General features: G+C 41.3%; 1 protein-coding gene across 4 annotated transcripts in view; it reads right to left on the reverse strand.

Moving 5' to 3' along the window:
- Nucleotides 1-13881, reverse strand: part of col27a1b (collagen, type XXVII, alpha 1b) — a 75223-nt gene that overhangs the window by 56215 nt on the left and 5127 nt on the right. For all 4 annotated transcript variants that reach the window (XM_078953306.1, XM_078953304.1, XM_078953305.1 and 1 more), the window contains exons 3-5: nt 10200-11473; nt 7206-7259; nt 363-416 (exon numbers count right to left, since the gene is read on the reverse strand). In XM_078953306.1, the coding sequence (XP_078809432.1) occupies nt 363-416; nt 7206-7259; nt 10200-11473 (1382 nt within the window). The remainder of the gene's footprint in view (nt 1-362; nt 417-7205; nt 7260-10199; nt 11474-13881) is intronic.

The raw sequence follows: 13881 nt of genomic DNA on the forward strand, positions 1-13881 counted from the left end.
TTAGTAACAAAATGCTGATGGACTACGGTGAAGTAGAGATAAATACCCGTAAAATACTACAGGGAAGTATTAGTTCTTCACTACACAGTGAACGCTGGAGCGTCTGTTGTGGTGGTGGTAGGAAAAGAGACACCCGGAGCAGCAGTCTAAGCCACAGACGCTTTGCAGCTCATTTTTGGAAAAGTTATTTTGGCAGGGCTGGAAAGGATATCTGCCAGCATTAAAGGGCTGATACATTTCATTACTACTGATAACAGTGACCATTTAAATTCATTTAAAAGAACAGATGCTCTTGATTTGGATGATTTAGGTGAGGAAGTGTATTTCGTGTGATGCACGTATGCAATCTCTGATGACCTTACTTTCAATCCCGGGGGTCCAGGACGGCCAGGATTTCCATGAGGACCAGGAGGACCCTATAAGAACAGAGATCCGCTCAGTTCAATTGATAATAGGGTTGATGGGGATTCATCATTTTAGGAGGCCTAAATGTGTGTAATATTTCCTGATTTTTCTGCATTTAAAGACCCGCTTCAGAGATTGTGGGGGGGGCTGTAAGCTAGAGGGAGAGTGTATAAAACAGAGCGCTCGCAGCAATAGAGAGGGGAAGAGGGGGCGGGGTTGCTCCGTGCCAATGGTCCCGCTCACAACTCAGAGGTTAATTTCTAATGAACTCCTGCAGCTCTGCAGAAAATATGTCCTAGAAAACCAAAGGTTTTTGATTTCAGCCAAAAATGTCATCATCCTAATTAAAGCGCCACAGGGAACAAATCGATCAAACGGTGATGGGAGTGGGAGGCAGGTGACCAGCGCCTGGAGGTGTGTTTGCATTTCCTCTCACGTATATTGAGTCACCTGCCTCCTTTTACCAGTTCAGTTTATGACTTAAGGAGGTGATTTTCCTCACCCGTGCACTTCTCTCTCGTGTCCCACAAAGAGAAGATTGCTCGTCCTTCATATCAAACTGTCCTTCACTTAAATTCCAGCAGATGCATCCGATAAAATGTTTAGTCAGAGGAGTAAAGAGGCAAGATATTTTCTTTTTGGTTAAAGAGGTTCAACAGAATTAAACAGATCAGGAATTAGTCACATGACCCGTATGGGGGTTGCGGGTTTTGGGGTTGTACTGGTCCCAGGAGGGTCGAAGAGTTCTGCAGAGAGTCTTGCAGTTGTCTTTGTGGCTCCTCAAGGGACATCATTAAAATGGAACGTACCATTGTCGTGTGTGTGTTAGGTATAGTGGAGTTTCTTAAGTAAGTTGCTCCCACTTCTGACGTACGGGTGATGCTGTCGTACGGCGTCCTTACACCTCAATCCAGTCATTGGTAAGGTGGAGTACTGGCTCTTTAGTGACCGCACGCAAATACTGCACGCACGGGGCGTGCACATTATAAGTAATTGCCCATTGGACGTCAGTAGGATGTCCAAATCAAACTAACACTCCTTCCACGGTGCACAGGATTTGGGGGGTTGAAAAATCCATATGAGACATCTGCGTCTCACCTACTACCCCCTTACGTGTTTTATAAGTGTTGACTACGACCCACAGCAAGCCTGTAGCAAAAATGTATGAACATTTTCACTCTATGGGTTTACTGAGCACTCTGTGACCTTGATTTTGTTTTGCCCCATACAGGTTCACCTGCAGACAGCTCATATCCACCCGTAAGGGCAGATGGGACTAAGGCGGACTAACTGTTGACAACAGAGAATGTGCAGAAGTGCAGGAAATGTGTTGGGAGAGGACATTTCCAAAGCTTCATTTAGTTTTAGGTTTCCACCCCCCACCACCTCCCATACACACCCATAGGAGGAGGTGAAAGTGAAGGGAAGATCAGGGTGGAGGGGTACGGCGCTGAGGGATCCAGCTGCCATCTGCCTGTTATCTATCATTGCTCTATTATTACATCACACAGAGAAGACACAGCCAAGCTCTCAAACAGCACAGAACCCCCCCCCCCCCCCCCCCCCCCCCAACTCAATGCTGGACACACGAAAACGCTTAACAGGAGCTACAGATTCCCCCCTCTCCCTTAACTCTAGATATTAACCGTATGGCAGCTATTACATCCAGATGTGAAGCAAAAGGAGGAGACTTGGAGGGGTGGGGAGGTCGGGACGGAGTGTAACAAATTGCCTTCTTGCCGTACATGAGATAAGAGGGGCTGAAGAGAGGCAGTGGGTGGCATCTCACAGGGAATAAGGGAATTGGATCATCCGTCTTCGCATGGAAGAGCAGAGGAGTCACTTCCTGCAGATGAGCAGCACCTGGACCAGGTTTCCAATGAAGACATTTACAGGAACGACACATCCGGTGCTACTGCTTCTCAGCCCGTTAGGCTACAGCAGACACACAACGGACACTTTCACTGGTCTGCACAGATGGAAGCACATTCTTCTGCAGGCTTTTACTGCAGTTTAATGTATATGAAGTCCTTAACTACTTAAAAATCATGAATACGACATATCTAGGTCTCAAATAATAAAGTCATGTGGCAAGGTTTTGCATTATTTTGAACCCTGAAGGTCATAACAAAAGAAGAAATGCAAAACTTTTAATAATTTCTTATATTTTTCAGAGAATAAAGAACCTTTTTTCTTATTTTGTATCTTCTTGTAAATTGTTTTTCACTTTTTTTTGTATGTCCTACAGCAGTCCGTCTGCAAGGACCAGTGCAGGACCACCATGTAAAGTCTACAACCACAACCAAATTTTATGTGACCTATGAGATTGGAAGGAAGCTGCCATCTTGAATTTCCATTTAAAACAAAATCACCTTCTGTGCCATCTAAAAAATTAAACTCCTCCTGGGAATTTCAATCCATCGCCTCCGAACTCCTTGAGCATCATTGGGGAAGCTTCTTGGCAAAAAATGTTGGAAATAAAGTTTGTAGATTTTAAGCGGGATAAACTTCCATTCCTTCCATTTCTCCCACATCTTTCACCACATTATTGTGAAAATTGGATTCATGAATTGCTGGCTGAAGGTAAACAAAAGGACATATGATATAAATATATGCCGAATCTGGGCGTAGGAAATAAAAAATCTCAGTTGCAGAGGAATTGACTTTTGAGGATTCTTCTAAAATGTCCTTCACCCTCAGGCAACCAAAAAAATTAAGTGGTTGCTATGGAGATAAAACTAACAGAAAATTCACCATATATACATTTGTTTTTTTATGAATTTGTTTCAGGCAGCGTTGACCAGGGTGGCAGGGGCAGTGGGGGAGAGGAGGAGAACAACCATTTAACCAATGAGGGCGGGTCTTAAGGGGCTGGCGAGGGCGGTGGCAGTTAGCGGCTGCTTCTCCGCTAGCGGCTTTAATCATATGTTTAGCATGTATTTAGATCATGTATTGTTTTGTCATTTTTGTTGCCTTTGTTGTTTGATGACCTTTGATTTCATTCCTGTGCTGCACTTTGGTGCATTTTGTCTATTTAAATAATCATAAATTGTATCTGATGCAAATTTCTATCATGTTTTTTGTTGTCTGAGCATCAGTATGAACTGACATTATTTTCAAAACATTAAACCCCGTCATTTAATTTGTATCCGTACTTTAAACTTAACACGTCTCATTTTTATTTCCTTTTTTTTTTATATTTCAACATGGAACACATCAGACACATACAAACTAAAGTCTCAAAAAGAATTTCAATCGTAAATAAATCTAAACATACATTAGGATATAACAGTAGATATTTATTGTACCGCTCCTTAATATTACCATATTTCACCTACTGTAAAGAAATTTGGGGGAATAACAAGAGCTCACTACATCCTCTCTTTTTGCTTCAAAAACGAGCCGTAAGAATTGTACATAAAGCCGGATATCTTGATCATACAAACAATCTATTTTGTCAATCAAGACTTTTAAAACTGCATGACCTTGTGGATTTTTATAACTGCGCAACTTTTATACAGAGTCAGTGGGAAATCGTTACCATTCAATATCCAGAAACAGTTCTTAGAAAATGAAGGAGGAACAAACTGAGGGGATGTAGGAACTTCAAGATCAAATTGATAAGAACCACTAAGAAAAGTTTCTGTGTGTCGGTGTGTGGCACTAAACTTTGGAACGGTTTAAGTAATGAGCTCAAAAAATGTTCAAATATTCAAGAAAATGTATAAAGAAACTCTTATTTCAGGATATAAAGATAAGACGATTCAAGGATCAACAGGTGGTTGAATAATTCCAAATCCATGTGTGAACTTGATTGTGGTGAAATAATCAAAGCTCTTTTAATTACAACCAATGAGTGTTACATTGTAATGTGCAATAATGATTACTGAAAGGTTTGAATTACAATCAATCAGCTATTGATTTTCTTTACTTGATCTGCAATGTGTAGCAATAATTACTAGTTTGATGTTATCATGTGTTCTAATAATCAATTCTTATTACATATCGGTACCGTTACTGTTTACTGAAATCATGAATGAATGTTTTCTGAAGATCATCAATCATTACTAGGCACTGGATTTTGTTACTTGAAGAGAATCTATCTGATCAGAACTGGATTACAAAAACTGTAAAACTATCATATGAATGAACTCAGTAGGGGTGGGATTATATAAGCTTGCTTCTTCCCACTCCTTTTCAAGCAATAAAACAAACTCTACTCATACTTTAGTTAATGATCACTGTATTTAATTAAGCAAATGTGATTTAAGTGACATTTTTGTGTTGTTTTCTGCCTTTTTAATTTATGCATTTCATCATTTCTGTAATGAGTTTGAAAAATATGTGTAAATTCTTTATTGCTTTGACTACAATGCTTGAAATAAATCAATAAAATCAAAAATCAAAATCAAGCATTTATAAAGCGCTCAAAAGCCTGATGCAGTGCATGAACTGGATAAATAGATTTTTGTTTAATTAATGTTGTATTTAGGTAGAAATGTTACCTAAATAAGCATCTGTTGTTGCTGCTGGAACACGTCGTGGCTTCACTCCTTTGATGGGCAGAAATGCTGACGGAACCAAATTATAAGAAACATTCCACAACACGGATTGAAAGTTGATTATTTTTACAGAATGAACTGTTCATTTTGGCTTGTTTTTAAACTCCTTTCCACTTTGCTTCAACTCCAAAATGTGTTGCCTATTAAATCCAGACAACACTGGAAAGTTTTTGCAAGCCCAGGATAAATTTCTGTTTTTCAGGAGAAGACAGACATTTGTGTCTTCAGACAGCAGCCAAACGAGTCTCATAATTGCTGGGATTTGTTTCGAGTCGGGTCAGTCATTTTTAAAGGAATCATGCAAATGCTTTTAAATACAGAGTTGCACAGGATGGTTGGTTTCTTTTCTGCACAAAGCCCTCTTTAATCCGCCTCGGCTCCAGGGCCGGGCCACCTCTGCCGCACTGAAGGGCTTATGGTCATTTCAAACAACAGCGTCGCGCTCGCGAGGAGGAGCTGCAGCTAAGTGGAAGCAGCTGTGACACTGCACGGTCAGACATGGCACCTCGCTGTCAGAGAGGTGAAACCCAGACAGCCCTGAACGGTTGCATCCTCAGAAGTTTCTGCGTGGAGGAGGAATCCCTGCAGCTTAGAGCAGAGCTCTCGCCGTTCACACGTTTCCTGCAAAAGCAGCTCTTGTTTGTTTTTGAGTGTCACGTTTCCCTTTGATCGTCTCTCAGTCTGACCTGAATGGAGAGGTTGAAATGAGGTGACGGCAGACTTCAGACGGGAGCTGCTCTCAGAAAATACCTCCGAGGAGACGTTCATCACACACATCCCAACTTTTCTTTGACCTTTTAACCTCCTGAAGAGGATTTGAGGAGGATTATGTTCAGACTGAAAATTATGAAGCAAAAAACTGTGCATGTCACCGTTTGAGTGAAATCCAAAAATATAAGTCCCCGTTGCCATTTAACCAGTAAATATCCTGAGTCTGCTTAAATCCTTGACTGATTGTTGCAAATATTATCATATTAATGTAAAAACATCTGCTCACGATGAAACCCTTTTGGTTTCTTTATTTCTGAGATGAGCTGTTTTCCAAACCATCTCAAAGTGATTTGAGGAGAAGTTGGAAGAAAAAGAAAATTCAAAAAACAGAATTTTATGGGACCAAACCTGGACTGTACCGTGTCATCCTGAGCTGTTGTGGCCTGAGATTTGGCTCCTAAAGCTGCACAGAACTACTGAGCTCCAGACAGGGTCTTAAATGCTTTAATAAGACGGGGACAAAGCCTTCTTTCTTCCTCGTTTAGAGATCGATTACCCACAATCCACCGCTGTGTCCCGCCTGCAGGGCTGCAGCAGCAGGTAACTCCTAAATGTATGCAGGTGTGCAATGTCTTCACTGTCTCTTCATTGCATTTATCAAGTTTCATCCAGGATAAATATATATATATGTGCTTTCTTTTTAATCGTTAGAAGGTGAAATGCAAAATAAATTTTGGACAAGGTGAACGACAACCCCGTTAACAAAGAGCGGCAGAAACCGCCAATAAATGCTGACACATTTTGTTGTGAAGTTTTAATCCATGAATCGTTGTCTCAAGCTGAACAAAACAATGTGTCGTATAATATAAACATACTACAAAAAGTGGGCGTATCATCAAAAAAAACTCCACTGGCAAGGAAATCCCAAAATTTACTTTTGAGGATTCTTCTACAATTGAGATGGACCTGTGCGTCACCACCAGGTGACCAAAAAATAAAATGGTTGCTATGGACATAAACGAAGAGAAAAGCATCTTTTGTTATGAACTTGTCATCCAGCTCTGACCAGAGCGAGGGGCGAGTCGAAGGAGGGGAGCGAGGAGGGGTAGTGTCTGCAGAGCATTCAACGCCATTTGCCACTGCAAATTTTTATTTATTTTTTGCAGAAAAGTTTCTAGCCTCACAAACTCCACATTTTGTAAAACCTTGTGTCATCTTTTTATTTAAGTGAGTAAAACACTGAAAAAGATGCAAACATTGATGTCTGTTTTGTGTGTATTTGTGATATTTGTGTTTGCAGTGAAGCACGGCGTGATCAAAACAAAAGCGTGTCTGGCTGAATAATTCTCTGTAATCCACAGATGCCTCTTTGCATTGGATCAGAGCTCAAGCATCTTCTGCACGGGTCAGAACGGCGTCAGCTCCTGATAATAGAGGCGTCACTGACGTTAGCATGCAGCAGAGCTGTGACCTGAAAATGGGAAAAGTAAATGAGACGCCTGTCGGCGGTGAATGAGATGCGCTTACCCTTGGGCCCCTCCTGCCGGGTTTTCCTGGCAGCCCTGAAAATCCTGGAGGGCCCTAAAAGGAGAAGATAAAGGAAAGAGGCAGCTGTATAAACACAACAGGCGAAGGAATAGTGGCTGCTTCTTGTCATGTCATTTCAAGGGGAGTGCTGAATAATACCCAACTAGTTTCCAGAGACCAGCGTAAAAAAAAAAAAAAAAGTTCTACAAAAGCCTCTCAGGCTGGAGTGGAAATTACTTTTTCTTTTTTCTTTTCTTTCCTGACAGTACATTCTGCTTAATTATTGGGAAGTAACAAAGAATTCAGTAAAAAAGTTCCAGGTTTTACTCGTTCTCTAGCATCTTTACTGTGGGAAAAAAAAGGCCCACAGCAGCACACAGGCTGCACGTCTGATTCCTGCTACTGGCAGGGAGGTCAGCGACCGTTCCTGCCGCTGCAGCCAATCACATTAATTATAGGCACCAGATAGCTCTAAAACAATTTCACACACGGTATAGCAAAGCTCTGGAAGGTCACGCCTAATGAGGGGTCAACACGGGGAACCCAAGTTCGTTTAAGATGCTGCGATTAGAACCTATTTTTCAAAAGCTGCAAAAGTTTAAAGTGAAAAACAAATTGATCCACTAAAAACTGGGCTGTGGAAGAAATGCAGATGTATAGAGCAGGGCTTGGACCGGATTCATAGCTGTAAATACTTTGACCGGCTTAGCCAAACGGCTTTCAGCAACTTGTAGATTCCTTAGATTTCAGCCATCAGGCCGTCTGCAAACAATAAGCAGTCTGAGCTGCACGTTGCTCCGGTTTAGAGCCAAAACGGTGATAAAGCTGATGCTGTGTGATTCTCATTGAACCGCTCAAACATACGGGATTTAACTTTCTTTCAATCAACCACTTTGCAATCCCATACATCCATTTTATTTCAGTTGAAGCAGAAGTTTAGCAACAATTTGAGCATCAATTTCTTTAGACAAAAGGAGAAAAGACTATTTTCCAGTGAGACGAAACAAATGATGACACGCATTTAACCAGAAGAAATGAAACTTCCATATTACTGATCTGTTCTGTTGGCAGCATCAGTAGGGAATCAATTCTCAAAGAGTTTCTGCTGATTTCCAGAAACCGTTTGATTAAATGCAATCAGCATCAGTCCCAAAGCTTTTCCCTGTCCCTTCAACAACAACAGAGATGTGTAAACCTCATTGAAGTTTCATTAGAAAGCTTAAGGTAGACCCTAAATAAATGTTAGTAAAAAAAATATGTAGCATTTTTTGACAATTAGAAATCAAACATTTATGATTATTAGTCAGCAATTGCAGTTTTGTAAATGTGAAAACTTGATAAGCTCTCTTATTTGAAAAGGACTTCAATTCTAACGCAATTCTAACTAATGAAAAGGTTTAGTTTAAGAAATGATTTTTTATTTTTTCTCTACAGCCAATAATTATTAACATAAAAGCTTAAAGTTTGCATCAGTTGTGTATAAAAAACACATTGGTCCCTATTTACACTAACTTAAAGAGCTGTCTTAAAAAAGCTGTAAAAGATCTGCTCTTTTTTAATACCAACATTTACTACAGAACTGAAAACAAAACAAAAAAAACATGAGGACTTGTAATGTCTAAATCCACTTTGTTGGACTTAATCTAGTCATCAGCAGAAGAGTTGCCCCTGATATTAACCCTGATGTGCAATAATATAATAATAATTGGAATTATGTCAAAGCAAAAGGAAAAAACAATAAAACATTTTTAACACAGATAACCGTCAACCCAGGAGTGGATCTACCATCCAGTTGACTACAAACTTAAACAAATGTTCAATGAAATGCAGCTGCACCCCTAGAAATGTAAAAGTTTAAGCTCAAAGGAAGATGGTCAGCGGACACCAGCATAAAAAGGACATTCTCAGAAGAGTTTATGAAAAAAGAAGCAAAGTGGTCGAACTGAGAATCACTCAATTCAGGTTAAAAAAAAATCACCTTAGCCGTTTATACGTGTGGTTTTAACCCCAAGCCAAAGGCGGAAGTTTAACAGAAACACACAGGACATCCATCAAGCATGGTAGTGGAGTGGTGATGATTTGGGCTTGCTTTAATCACCTGATTTTGGTATCTTGCAATTGCCAAAACATAACCTGTCAGCTAGACTTGTAAAGCTAGATGGAACAAGAAAAACCCTAAGAGGATTTAAACTGTAAATCTGCTGCAAAGTGGCGAAAAAATGGGGGGAAAAAAGAAAGATTCAAAATAAACAACCTTCAAAGAAATGTGAAGAATGAAATGCCTGCTGTGATGTTTCTCAACAACAAAGACAAAAAAGGAAAAAGTTGCTTTCAAGTTTTATATTTTCTTTTTTTTTATATGTATCCTATTGACACATCAGTAAATCTCATCAATAACACTCCACTAACCTAATTATAGTACTTTTCTGGGTTTTTGGGTTACAACCCTTTTCACCACGAGGACCTCTGCGTAATGACACGTGGCTTTTTTAAAGCTTACTCTGAATGGCTGACTGCGCACATACGCTTTATCCCTTTAATCTTTGACCTTGCTGAGGAGACCCACCCCTTTAAGAGGAATCTAACACCTCATCAGCAGCCCCTCCACTCACAAAAGGCATTTCTCAAACCACTGCTGTGGTTTCGGTGTGGATGGGAGCCTCATGAACAGGGATGGAGACAATCAGAAAAGCACAGCCGTGATCATAAACCATGCTGGCAGGTCTGCTTAACCGCCCGAGCGACAGATACATCCACACTGGCAGCTTTTCCAGACACTGAAGGGCAAACAAACCGGCGTTTAAGAAACAAGCTTTCAAGCTGATCAATCACTGTACTCCAGAGAAATGAGGGGAGGCTGAACCAAAGCATAACTCACATGGACCATGTCTACTGCTCCCATTTAGTCTCCCCTTCTTAGCAAACAGAAATCTGATCATGCAACCTGCAGTCATAAATGCACATTGTGTTGTTGGTGGGGGCGGAGTCACTCACCGGCGGTCCTGGTTCTCCCTTTAGTCCAGGTGGTCCTGCAAGTGTTGAGAACTGGGTGGGTTCAAGGTCAAAGGTTTGGAAGCCATCTGTCGCAGCCCGGGTGGGTTTGGAATCCAGCATGTTGGTCACTTCTGGCTCAGGCTGCTGTGCAGCCGCTCTCCTTGGCTGGTTTCTAGTTGGCTGGTTTGGGGGGAGGTTTGAGGGAGACCTCGGCGCGGGGACGGGCGTGGTCTGCTGGCTTGGCTTCATCTCTGAAGGTCTGCTGGAAGCAGGTGAATGCAGACTTTGCTCAGGAGGCTTTGGAGGTTTAGTGACGACCGCCTCTGTCTTCTTTCTGTTGTGAGAGTTTAGCTTTGGGTTTGGCAGAGTCACACTAATCCTAAGAGAAGGAGTAACGGTTTCAGCTGGAAACTTAGAAGGTTCTTCCAACATGAAATGAAGAGTTGGAGGAACAGATGCGACAGCTGGGTTTGGAGGGCTCACAGTCGGAGGCACAGATGTTTCGTCCAGCTCTGGCAAATGATCATTTGGCGGTAAAACCTTAGTCCTGCTGTTTTCCCAAGTCAACACCGGTGAAGGTGTCTGAACCTTTTTGGGTTTCTCTGTCAGCAGCAGCGGAGGGGCAGTAGTGATGTTTGGGTCTGGAAATGGGGGCAACAGGGCGGGAAGCACGGGCCGGTACGTGTCAGCCTCTCTGCAGTGTTTTCTAATGTGATCACAATAGTTGTGAGCTGCCTCAGCAGAAGGATAAATGTCAAACTGACAAATGGCGCCTTCAAACGCTGCAGAGTTGTGGTTCAATTTGCCCAGCAGGAAGAAGCCCTCTGGATCCAGGATTTCCTCTTTTTTAGAGCTCAAATCTGCATGCAGGCTCTTCTGACCACAGGATGTGTGTAAGAAAACTCGATGGCTTCGAATATCCAAAGCGAAATGATGCCACCGGCCGTCATAGACGTCATAGTCCAAGCTCACTGCGCTCTTTTGCCCCTTGGAAACCAGGACCTTCCCTGAGGTGAACTGCACGCTCAGCTGCTTTTTCCTTCTTCTGGACAGAAGCGAGAAGAGGGCGGCGCCGTTGAAGCGATGAACCGTTAGGCTGAGGATCAGAAAAAGGCCGCTGGCGTTGAATGTGGCGGGGAGAACGGCGCCCACCGGCACCTGGATGCGTGCCCTCGGAGTGAGAATGACACCTGACTTGAAGGCGATGACGCCTGAGGGTGTGAAGGCGCCTGTTCTCCGCCCAGAAAGACCGAGCTCCTGCAGGACATCCACATCTGCAGAAAACCAGCAATGAAAAGTCAGAGCGTTTCCATCTTTTAATGCTTTTCCTTAAAACATGGTCAAGAAAAATGTTAAAAGTTAAGATACATTTGAAAATAAATATGGGTCAAAACTGACTTCCTCCAGTCTGTTTCATTGACTTTGGTGTTACAGTAGGATTTTGCATTTTTTTCTGTCAGACTACAGGAGAACTTGCAGCATAAAAACTAAGACTTCAAATCAGCATTTGCTTTCTGGGATTGCTGCACATCGTGTAACCATTACATCAGTCTTAATAAGGAAAATCTCAGGAGAAACAGGAAGAATGAGTCCCTGGAGGGGACAGTTGTGGTGCAGCGAGAGGTTTGTAAAAACACAAGCAGACGTGTTTTCTCACTGTGTCTGGAAACGTCTAAGGAGGGATCCTGTGACGGGGGTCCGAGCTCGAGGAGTCGAGCCGCTTTAGTAGCCGCTTGTGTCCAACGGTAGAAAGTGTGAGTAATGTTTGCAGATTGATGCGTTTAGAGAGCACTGCTTGTAACTGGATCTGCATCTTTCTAAAAGGGTTGATTAAATCCACATTCTAGTGGTGAAAGAACAGACTTTGTTTGGAAAGACTCCTTCATAATAAAAGCTTCTTTAAGAACTTCAAACTAAAAAAGAAGGAGAATATTTACTAAGAAGAAAAAAAAACATGAAACAACCCTGTTTAACACTAAAAGGTTTCTGTCTGTGGGGTGCAATTGTGGAATAAAATGAAGAAAACTATCAAAATAAGCAAAAATTAATACAACCAGAAAATGTTGGAAATCTATAAATTAGAAAATGAGAAGCCAAATGGGAAAATGTACAGATTATCAGGACTTCAGGACATTTTTTTGGTAGCTGGATGCTTTTTCTTCAATCGGTCGGTGTTTTTGTGAATGACTATTATATGTTTAACTTGTAAAAAATGTCCGTAAATATATTGTAGGACTGGAGATGGGAATTATCACGATTTTTACTTTTTCGATCACCTTCTGTTGATCATGCTTATCCCAACATTTAAAAATCCATTCCATGTTTAGGGTGTTCTTAACATGTTCTTGGGAAATTTTCTGATGGTGACAGACAGATATAAATAAAATTGAGATAAAAACTTGCATTGCTGAGTGTTTTTTTTTTTATTTAAATCATGGTGAAATGAGGAAAAATAGCAGTTTGAAAAAGATCATATCTGTGACGTATGGATATAATTCTCTACTCAAGCTCCATTTGGATACATCCACTTTCAGGGAACGTTTTGAAACCAGGTCAGAAGATGATCAAAGTGTGACTTAAATGGACAGTAACAAGTGCAAACACATATGTATGATGGATGTCTGAGTTACATGTTCTGCAGGGCAGGAACCTGCTGAAGAACTTTTCAGAACAGACCTGGAATCTTTTGATTTTTAATAAATTAAACAAATTGAACAGTAATTCTCTCAATAATCCCGATAAGGAGGCCTAAAGCATTAAAATGTTAGAAATCCATCATTTTCTAGGTGTATTCAAAGCAAACATGTCAGAAAAGAATAAGAAATAAGAAAGAAGAAGAAATCACTGCTCTAAAAAAGGGACCCAGCAAAGATATAGGTAACGGCAGCGCAGCGCAGGCACCTGGAGGTTTAGCTCACTCTAATGAAAAAAAGAAATATCAAATACTGAGACGAGAACGGAGGCAGTTATCTAAGGTAGAGCTGGTTTGTATTGTTACTGTGGGACGAGGAAGCAAACAGATCCTACGATTGTGTTTTATGCTTTTAGAGCTTTCACAGCATCAAAGTCGGAGTGGGGGGGGGGGGGGGGGGCTTTTCTTATCCTTAAAACAGCAACAGTACAGACCCAAAGTTTGGACACACCTTCCCATTCATTTGAATGAGACTTTGGGTCTGTACTGTATATTTAATGTAATTTTTTATTATTTTGTTTTTACCTGAAACAACCTTTGAGTCACAACAGGGATGCATCCACAGGCAGGGGATGTCAACAAAGACCAGAAACTCTGACAAAGGTTGGTGAAACGTTCCCACCAAGCCATGTTACCGTAAAACAAATGGCCTGACTGCACAGGCAGACACAGCAATCCATTGCATTAACAATCACATCCTGCTACACAAATTCATTCTAACTAAAGTCACTTTCTGGCCTCCCTGGATTCAGTACAGCAGCAGATGTGAGAACAGCGGAAGATGAAGCAGAGTCAGAAAGCAAACGGGAATTATGTCATTTTAACACAAGTCAAAAACACCTTTCTGAATTCTTAATCTGTTATAATCTTCCGTCAAAACAAAATGTTCTCTTCTTTTATGTGTTTTTCACTCTCAGTATTTGGTTTTTGATTCTCTTTTGGCCTTGAAGTCCCACTCCAATCATCTCCTGATCCATTTTCAAAGAGTTT

The sequence above is a fragment of the Oryzias latipes genome, chromosome 9 (assembly GCF_053564925.1).
Source record: "Oryzias latipes strain Hd-rR chromosome 9, Olatipes_Hd-rR_3.1".
Lineage (NCBI taxonomy): Eukaryota > Metazoa > Chordata > Actinopteri > Beloniformes > Adrianichthyidae > Oryzias > Oryzias latipes.